At 47.0% G+C, this 10315-nt stretch overlaps 1 protein-coding gene across 1 annotated transcript in view; it reads right to left on the reverse strand.

Annotated features, from left to right (window-relative positions):
* Col17a1 (collagen type XVII alpha 1 chain) overlaps window positions 1-9910 on the reverse strand; it is a 43122-nt gene extending 33212 nt beyond the window's left edge. The window contains exons 1-8 of the mRNA XM_076834353.1: window positions 9859-9910; window positions 8265-8309; window positions 7191-7295; window positions 6095-6226; window positions 3850-3897; window positions 2860-2895; window positions 2310-2357; window positions 727-870 (exon numbers count right to left, since the gene is read on the reverse strand). Coding sequence (XP_076690468.1) covers window positions 727-870; window positions 2310-2357; window positions 2860-2895; window positions 3850-3897; window positions 6095-6226; window positions 7191-7295; window positions 8265-8309; window positions 9859-9910 — 610 coding nt within the window. The remainder of the gene's footprint in view (window positions 1-726; window positions 871-2309; window positions 2358-2859; window positions 2896-3849; window positions 3898-6094; window positions 6227-7190; window positions 7296-8264; window positions 8310-9858) is intronic.
* Window positions 9911-10315: the final 405 nt, after the last annotated feature.

Consider the following 10315-nt stretch of genomic DNA (forward strand, 5'->3'; position numbering starts at 1 on the left):
GGCCCTGATAAGCCTTTTTGTGTTTCTTCAAATTTGATGCCAGTTCTGCCTCATCATTCTTTGAGAGCGAGCTGGCCAGCCAGGCCATGGAGAACCCTGAGGTTTGCTCCTTAGGAAAAATCTGAGGAAGGTCAGGGTCTCCAGGCTTTTATTGCCCAGGAGTAAATGAGAGGAAAGCTTCCTGTTGGAGCTGACTTGGCTTCTTTCCTCACCTCCCTCCAAAGACCTGCTCATTTGTCTCCCTGTTACCTGTAGAACCTCCCTTGCACTTCTTGGTAAACACTTGGGGACACCTTGTTTCCTCTTTGACTTCCCCAAGAGACCTTCATCTCCACAAGGACAGTGGCTATGTCTCTCTCATTCAGTGCTTTTCCTCAATTCCTGGCACTTGGCACAGAGGAGGCATATAATATTGTCACTAGAGAATGAATGAAAACACTGCAACTTTCCCCAGTTCTCTTCACTGGGGGAACCTGGTCAACACATTCAATGTGGAAACCTTCTGGGGGACAATCTCTAGGATTTAGAACTGGGCCACTGAGTGCCTGTGGGATGGTTGAACAGTCTGGTAAGAAATGTGTGGCCCACAAATTCACACTGCTGGAGGAGCAGGTCTCTGGAAATGTCAGAAAGGTCTGTGCCAGAGCACAGTGAAATTCTCCAGCCAGAATAAACCTGCCGCCATGTTCCCATCCCTCATGGCAGCCTGGGGGCTGTCATGCTTACCTGACTGGGAGCTTGCTGTCACCATTTTGGTTTCCACGGTGCCTTTCTTGGGGATGGGGAGAGTGTTGGAGGAGTTGCGGGTGGGACTGACACTTGCTGATCGGCTCCCCTTGAGCAAACGCTTCACATCATCCAATTCTGTCCCTGGACAAGAATCCCAAAGTCAATCCTCAGGCCCAGGATTCTTTCCTGAGTCCAACTGCAGTGGGAGGAACTTTGAGGACATCACACACCATGACTTGGGTTAGCTTTATAATTTTTGCATATTCCCAATTTACAGGATTTATCAACCTGGTACTTTGTAATATCAATAATCTCATAAATACAGTGCCTCTCATAAGGGATCAGCATCCTGGGGAGATATTTTCTAATTAGACCTCATCGGACACCTTGGGGTAACTCTGTAGCTGGAGGACATGGTCATCTTGGATCAGGCAGATAGAGAACTTTAGATTAGATCAGATTGTTCTACCCTTAATTAGATCGTTCCTTTGAAACAAACAGTAATCCCCTCCCCTGCTCAAGATACCTCAGATGTCAGGTCCTGACCTTGTATGTCTGGGAGTGTCAAAAGGAATTTGTGGCCCAGAACTCTTAAAACATTGTGCTGCATTTATGTGTGACCTAATTTCAAGTCTGTCTGGATGATGTTTTATGTAGCCAGGTAAACCAATGGAGCCAGCTCCTGGGACCTCCTCCCAAAGTGGAAGACAGGAGAGAAGGGAGACATCATACAAAGGTAGCGCATAGGAGGGGACAATAGGTGCTGGGGCCCAGCCTCCCTCCCTGGCCTGGAAAGTTTCATCCTTTCAGCTCAACACCCCATGCCTGGAAGGATTTGTGACAAAGCATCAGGCCTGGAGTCAGTTCCCCTGACCCCAGCTGCTAAACTCTGTGGGCAACCCCCCTATCTGTGACCTAAACCATCATCCCAGCTCTTCCTTCTTTTATTCCTTGTATTTGGCTCCTGCCCTAAAAGTTGGGTTCATTTCAAAATGTTGTCAAATACCCTCTTGCAACAGCCACAGGAGTCTAATGTACCCAATGCAGAGAGTGGGGAATGTCTGATCTCTGAGATGAAGTTCAAGCCCATATACTTCTGACCCTTCCCTAACCTGAACTCTGCCATTGTGTCACCAGACTGAGATGTTCCTTGGATGTCTCATGCTGGCCCCATCCTCTAAGCTTAACTCTGATCCACTTTAGTCTCCCTTAAGGGACACTTAATCCAGGAAGGCCTCTCTGGCTGCTGGCACCTGTGCCCATCCCCTGGGCTGATGTGGAGCAGCTCTTCCCTGCTCCCTGGCCACACCGAGCAGTGGTGACTGGCTGGTCTACTATGTCCCCTTTAGTCTACGAACACCTAAACAGCAGGGACCATAATTTACTTAGCAACTTAACCCCAATACCTGGCCCAGAGCCCAACCCCCAGAAGGCCTTTACAGATGTTTTATGACTAAGGGCATGCTCATGAGCACACACACACATTCAGCACTAGCCCACAATGCGACATTATGCTACATTCACATGTGATTGAATTTCAAGGCTTCCTGGATCCTTTGCAGTAAGATGGTGTCACTTACATCTGGTAGATGGGGACGCACTCTGCAGTCGAACTCGAATCTCACTCTCTGTACAAGAGAAGAGACGGAGAGGCTGTGAGGGAAGGAGCCAGGATCATAGCCCCTGACGCTGAGCTCTGAGCAGTGGGTGAATCTGTGGGCTATTGTGAGATTTCTAAGTCTTGGGATTGGGAAACCTAAGTTTCCCAAAAATAGTGCTGCTAAAAAGAGGACATCCCTCTACTCACTCCACCTGCCAACTGCACACCCCCAGGCACCTGGAGACCTCCTCCAGAGACCGCTGACTAAGCAAGCAAGCTCTGTTGCACGCAGCGCCAACCATGCCCTTGCCCCTCTCCATTTCACAATGGCCAGACCAAGCTTCCCTCCTTTCTCTGTGGTCTCTCAGGCATTGGTGAGAGAAATCTAAAACCTACGGTGTTAAGTGGACATCAGAAACCATCTCTTATTCTCCTGTTTGCCTCACCCTGCCTGGCTCCAGGCTGGCTCACGTTAGCTGCTCAGAAAAAGCTCCTCAAATAAATGAACTGAAGCCAGGGATAGCACTCACCTCGTGTTTGGCTCCGTCCTCGGGTTGAAGATGATGCTGAGAAACAGAGAAATGTCATCTTAGGTATATGTAAGGAGTGGCATGCAGAATACTTTTGTCATGGAGGTAGTTTCATAGTGTGTCTAATATCCAGACAGGGGCTCTTCCGGATAGTGAATGCTCAATAGATGAGGACATTTTGTGATGTCCTAGCACATTTAAGGTGTTGAAGTCACTGAATGAGGCCTGGGGATGTCGATTTGTAGGAAAGTGCTTGCCTAGCATATATGAGGTCCTGGATTCCATCTCCGGTACCTCTTGCCCCCACCAACACACACACAAAATTAGAGTTAGTTGACACTAACTACCATTAGCTATTAGCTGTTGTTAGCTAAGTCACTCTATCTGGGAGCATGATCCACTTGTACCAATTAAATGTTTTAAGAGGCTGCCATATTGTTCCTTTAAGTTGCTCACTAAAGCCTGCCTTTGTTTCCCCAGTGTAAATAAATAAATAAAATGGTAATCACTGAATCATCAATGGTTATATCATTAATTCATTGCACAATAAGATATTATGACCATGAACCATGTGCAGCCTAGGTTGTCACTAGGCATGTGATGTGGCCCTTTGAACTAGGCTGCCATGGAGGGGCTGGGATGTTGGGCATTGGGCATGGTAACCACTGCTCCTCTCTGCTGGCAGTTTTCTGTGCCTCAAATGGAAGGAAGAATCCCTACAATTACTGCTTGGCCTCAGGGAGTATCTGTCCAAGCATGAACCTTGTATAAACCCTTTAACAGTGTCATGAGCAAATGCTTATGACAGCAAGTAATGTGACTGATAGTCCTCTAAAGGTGCTTCAGGATGAAGAACAAGGGAACAACAGGTCATCCGAGGTCAGGTCCTTTAGAAGAAGTCATTTAGCTCATGATGTCCCCTGCTACCACCCTATCTCCTGGGCATTTGCCCTCTTGAACATGTATTTTGAAAATAAGGAGAGAACATACCAAATTCCTTCCGGGGGTACTCTGGAGAAGAGTTGCCGCTGGAGCTCCCTAAAGAGGGGATGAAAAACTTGGTAAAAGTAGCACTTGGTCACTTAAGGCTTCCCAGAGAGTGGGTGGTGCCATCCACTCCTTCCTGAACCTCGATAGCCAAAGGTGCTCCAGGGGGGAGTGGGCTGTGCTCTTCAGCAGTCATTTCCCATGATCCATGGAGCAGGCCCATGATTCGGAACACGACCCTCATGGACTTGGTCAGAGCACTATATTCTGGTCACTGATCTACTCAGAAGGGGGAGAGTATGAACACAGGAAAGTAGGCCTGCCTGCCTTCCCTCTCCTTTTTTTTTTTTTGGTCACATCATCATGACATGACTTGGTCTGCCCTGGTATCAATGCTAGAGCAAGTGACCTGCCTCTGATTAAGCAAAAATCCCTTTGTGAAGAAATGCACACCCTGTTACACAAATGCACAGTAAAAGCCCCTGTTCAGGCCTCGGGTCAGCAAGCACTGGGCTATGCAAGTCACCGTGTCTGATGAGGGGCTTCCCAACGCCCTCCTGCAGCTCTCATCCTCCATCCAGAGGGACAACTTCTCCCAGTTTAGGGTGTCAGCCCTCTTCTATCACTTACTAGGATACCCAGTCCCTTAATCCTGCTTCTCCATCACTGGTACCTCTCTGATCTCACTATTAAACCCAACTGGCTTGTTGGTTTCTCATTGAAGCTGTTCCTGTGGATGACCAGGACTCCAAAGGCCTTATCATGGAGCCCAGGTAGCTTCTTCCCTCTCCTCCCTGAGCTGAGCACTGAGCATTTCTTCAGCGCTGCTGCAAGTTCTTGGCCTCTCCACTAGAGTCCACGACTCTTCCTCCTCTCTCAGCCTTCTTCCTCCAGCTTTATCTTCCTTGGCTCCCTCCTGCTCTGATACTCCCTTCCTTGGCAAGCCCTTCAGTCTTCCAGCTTCCACCAGCCTCTTTGTGAGAATGCCTCCTGACTGGGTATCTGGCTCTGACATCTTCCCGAGCTCAGGTCCCAGGCCCACTGCCTACTTGCTGCCCTCTTTAAGACCAAGTAACTGAATTCACCCAAGGATGGTCCTCCACTGGACTCCCCTGTCTCAGTAGTTGGCACCATCATTAGCCCAACTTGCACTTGAAACCCTAACAACATTGCTGCCTTCTATTCTCCTTATGTTTGATCAACTGCCAAACCTGCCGATTCCTACGTCTAATACATGTCACCTCCAGCTCTCCTTCTCCCACCGTTACCAACCTAATTGCACATTTCCCTCCACTGGACTATTGTGGCTTTCCTTTTAACCTGTCACCTGCGTTCAGCCCTTCCTTGCCAATTCTTCCTACAACATTTCTTACAGAATTCTAGTCTTGGACCTCAAATATGATGGACTCAAAACTCAAATATTTGGCTTAACAACCTATGTGGAGCCAGGTGTGGCGGTGCATACTTGTGATCCCAGGAACTTGGGAGACTGGGGCAGGAGGATTGCAAGTGAGAGGCCAGCCTTAGCAACTTAACAAGACCCTGTCTCAAAATAAAAGGCTGGGGATGTAACTCAGTGGTAAGGCACCTCTGGGTCAAATCCCTAGTATTAAATAATAAAATAAAAATAAATAAATAAATAAATAAATAAAAACCTCCGTGGTTCCCCATTATTTGTGTGAATACAGTCTAAATATCTTATCCTAGCATTGAATCGGGTGCCCTGTTCCTCTTCTCATAAGTGCCTCTGCCACTTTCTCTGTCGGCCTTGGATGCTCCTGCCAGTCTGTGCTTATGCTCCCTCTGCCTGGGTTGCCCCCCTCTCCATCTCTGGAGGCCAAAATCTTACACATCAGGTCCAAATCAGATGTCACCTCCTCCATAAAGTCTTCCTCAGCTGAAGATGATAATTGCCTCCTACTCTGCACCATAAGGCTTTTTAGTCTGTCATCTTATCTATCAGAATGTAGACTCCTTGAAGACAAGATCCCTGTGTGATTCATCTGAACACCCACAAAGGCGCTCCACACGATGCTAAATACATGATCGGGTGCTAGTTGAAAAAGTGACCAGATGGGCCAAGTAATGGGAATCTACAAAGGAAACCAAGGAGGAGGGAGTAGGAGAAAGGTGGGGTGGGAGCAGACACAGGGGAAGCCAGGGGCCCATCCACGGGTCCATCCTCAGAGAACAAGCGAGGTGTCACAGGCAGGAGGGAGGTTCTCTCCTGCAGTCTGGGGGCTGATACCTTCGTATGTCCCATGTCGGGTGACGTGAGTTTTCCTCTCGAAGGTGGAGCCTGGTGAGTTGGGCAGAGTGGAGGCGGGCGAATGTGCCCTCCTGTAACTGGAGGTAGAGGCATTGCCCCTGAGGCTTCCACCTGCAATCGGGGGACAAGGGTAGGTCCTCGTGGGCCTTCGGCAGAGATGAGCTGACGGTAGCCAGGAGCACTCAGGAGCTCACAACTAAGGGAGGGCCCTGCAGGAGGCACAGGGGACGCCAGCAGACCACAGGAGAGCGAGGGGGCTGCTCAGAAGTGGGAAGGCAGGACCATTGCCACTGCCTTTCCCTCGTGTGACTAATGACAGTGCATAGAAAAGGCCAGGACTCGGCAGGATATTTTTGAGGACCTGATGTTTAATCGAGGAGCCCTGCATGATGGCTTAGAATGTTCTCCACGGTGGAGCGACCCTCCTCAGGTAGGGCGGGCTCTTCTCTTGGGTTATACGCCTTGGGTTTTCCTTTGTAGTTTCACTATAGGATATCTTCCGTGCACACTCGTTTTTGTTTCATTTTGCCTTGCTCTGCTTTGTTTTGCTTTCCTTTGAAAGAGGGCTTCACAGGGAACAATGGGCCTGTGTTGGATGCTTGCCCAGGGGGACTTGGCACAGTGTGGAATTCCATGTCACCAGATTCTCTTAGCTCACTAACCCAATCATGGAGTTTCTCTGGTTGTTGCTGGTGGTAACTCAAATTGTGAACCCTGGATGTGCACACCTTCCCTCAAAGAGGTGGCTTAAAGTGACTGATTAAGAAAACAGCCACCTATCTCCAAAGTCTTCTGAATTAATGATAGTTATTTATATTGGGACTTTATTCAAATGGATCCAGTTTAAGTGGGCTTTGAATGTGGATGATATAAATGTGGCAACTTCCCTGGGTCCTGTGTCATTTAGATAACTCTTTGGGACATTTGGAATGGATGAAAAGTAGCTGTAATTGTCCCTCTCATGGACTGATTCAGAATCCCATCTGCCTGCTTCCTTCGTTGGTCTTTGTTGGTGGCCCCCTCCCTGTCCCTGTCCCCTGCTCTTCCCCCAGCCCTGGCACCTGCAGGCACTTACTTGAGTTTATGTAGCCACTGCTGCCATGGGTCAGGCTTTGCTTCTCCAGCCGGCTCCCTCCACCCAGAGAGCCTGTTTTGGTGTAGCCATTGCTGGTTCCCCCTTCTGCCAGAACCAAAAGCCAGATGAGAGTTTCAGGGTGGAGTCAGGGTGCCAGCATCCCTGCCCTCTGGAAGCCTTCCCTTGCACCTCACCAGCACCCTCCTGGCTGAGTTCTTCTCCCACCTACACTACAAGGGGCAAGCTACCCAGCTCCAGCTTGTTTGGGTACCAAAAGCTGCAGTGCATGTTCCTCAGAATGTGAAAGTAAAGCTTTCTGGATGGAGCGCAGCAAGTTTCTCATTAGGACAAAGCAGCTGAGGGAGGACAGGCTCCTTGAGCCCAGGCCCTGGTTGGGCTTGCTCTTTTCAAATGCCTGGTTGAGGTCCAGACAGAGCGGCTGCCAGAAGTGCTGGAGGGACATATGGCAGCGCTCAGTTCCATCTGGCAGCCCATCTTTGCTCTGGCCTCCCCTGCTGAGGGGCAGCCTCTCCCCATCCCAGCTAGCTGGGCTCGTGCAGGGGAATCTTGGGGCCCTATCTCTATTACAGAATCCACTAAACCCAAGGAGCTCATGGTAAAAAAGAAAAGTACAATGGAACTTTGAGAGGTGTCAAGCTACTCAATGCTCAGGTAGATGGGATTTCTGGTGTTTTATTGTCTATAGCAGGCAACTCTGTAGAGACAGAAAGTTGATTTGTGGTTTCTGGGAGCTAGAAGAGAAGAGAAGGAGAATGGGGAGTGACTGCTAATGGTCATGAGGGTTTTTATTGGAGCAAGTGATGGAAATGTTCTAAAATTAGACTGTAGCAGTGGCTGCACAACTCTGTAAATATACTAACGGCTGGTGAACCACACACTTCAAACTGATTGGTTTTGTGGTCCACATGTCAACATCAATATAGCTGTTAAGGGGGGAAAAATCTTAGATATTTGGGATATGTTCATTGAAGAGTGAGCTTCCAGGTTCAAGGTTACCATACGGGGCCTTCACACATGACCTGCTGAGAAGAAAACTATGAGATAGTTACTTACTTGGTGGTAAGGAGGTAAGTCTTGTAGTTACTGTTTCAGTGATAACTGGAAAAGACAAAGAAAAGAAGAGGTTTTAGGGGATGTACTGACATCTCTGTATTTTGGCAAGGCCTGTTATCTGTCATGAGCTAAGCGTATTAAATTAGGTTCAATATAGTTTTTGCATATTTGTGGCTTAAGTGTGTGATCTGATCCATTGTGCGTGAAAACATGAGCAATAGCAATGGATTTCAGGGTGCCTGGAAAATAAGTTCATATCTCTTTGGAACCCAAAGCCGTTATGCACTGATTTGAGAAATGAGTTGTCTAGGTGTCAAGGTCTCTTCATTGACAGTGAGATCCAGTCCAGTCTTGGGTTTGACTTGGAAGAAGGGCCAGGCCCTCTTGTCTCAAAGAACACTGTCTTCCTGCCCTCGCTTTCAAAGTGCCCCAGGCCAGGCAGGACCAACACCCTGGATGACGTCACTAGGTGCCTCGTGAAGAAGTTGGAGGCATTTCAAGGGCGTGGTCTTTAAGAGCCGACTTCCTTTGTGTGTGCGTGTGCACATGTATGTATGTGGGTGTGCATGCACACAGGCATCTGGGTAGAGGTGTGAACGGAGAAGAGAGGAAGGAGATGGCGCAGGGTCATCCTGTGCCACTGGAGGCTGTGCTATTGGCCCCTGCTCCGTCTCATTTGCCCCTGTCTATCTTCATGCTTCATTTTCCTGATTAGTTCGGTTGACCTACCAGGACCACGAGTGAATGTAGCAGAAACAGCATTCAAAGCATAAAAGGGAATGGTTTTTCAGAGCAAAGTGGCAGTTTGATTTGAATAATAGTCCTTGAGCTTTCACTAAACCTCTCATTGTACAGACCTTTGGGATTCGTTGACACATCAAAAGAAATTATTTCCTAACCTAAAGTTCCAAGTCTACGGAGCCAGGAGCTTTTTATTGGAAATACATGAAAGTCACAGAATAAGTGAAAAGCTTCCCTAATTTAGAGTTGCTAGGGGGGACAGTTTAAATGTCTCTGAATTCATCATTTGGGCAGTTTCACAAAATAAATGTATCTGTTTTCAATCCTTAGTGTAGATTTCAACTATGACACCAGTGTTATTTCAACTTAGCCCTGAAATAACTGGGATATTATACTTTAAGATTTTTGTTGCCTTATATCCCTAAACAAGGAAATGGTCAAATAAATTAGTGGATTTGTTTAACAGAATATTATGCAGTCATTAAAATTACTGGTCATTACAAAAACTATCCATGGAAATGGAAATTTTCTTTTCTTTTTTGTAGTGGTGAGGTTTGAATACAGGGCCTCACACAAGTTAGGCAAGTGCTTACCACTGAGCCACATCCATAGCTCTGGAAATGGCAATTTTCATCTTGGAAGAAAAGCCAGGGCCTGTTTTGCATACGTGTGTTCAAATCAAAACCAATAAGAGCCCTCTTTAGGAAAGGAATTTTATTCCTTTAGGAACATGTTTGTAAGTTCTACAGAGCTTGTGGTAGAATTATAAATGTTATTTTTTCTGTTTCTAATTTTTTTTTTTTTACTTTTATAGTGAAACAACCATAAATTTAAAAAATTCAGATGCTCTTACTTCTTTCAGTGACTTCAGTGCCATCTCGTTTGTTTTTCTTCGTCACATCCATCCCATAGCCACCTGCTGGAAAAGCCAGAAACCATGAATAGCCATGTCTCTAACCATTGCTTTTAGCAAGTATAGGTTGCTGCTGGTCAAGTGGAGAATTTGATTTTTAGAATTCAAACTGGAATTCTTTCTTGTGCATCTTTTTTTCACAAGAATCATTCTGATTTCTTGCCATTAGTTGTAACTGAATTTTATAGTTCCGCTTTGGATTCTATTCCTTTGTACTGGGATCTTATTTTTTGAAATCTAATAGATCAGACTGCTCGCTGCTGAGCATCAAAGAGCTTATATGGTAGCCTTGGTACCCTGATCCTTGTCTGACTATAAACCTCTATTCTCTGCCAAAGTAGTAAATAACTGAAGGATAATTTTCAAGACACTTAGTGTGTTATTAGCAAATTCATGT

Source organism: Callospermophilus lateralis, chromosome 15, assembly GCF_048772815.1.
Source record: "Callospermophilus lateralis isolate mCalLat2 chromosome 15, mCalLat2.hap1, whole genome shotgun sequence".
NCBI lineage: Eukaryota > Metazoa > Chordata > Mammalia > Rodentia > Sciuridae > Callospermophilus > Callospermophilus lateralis.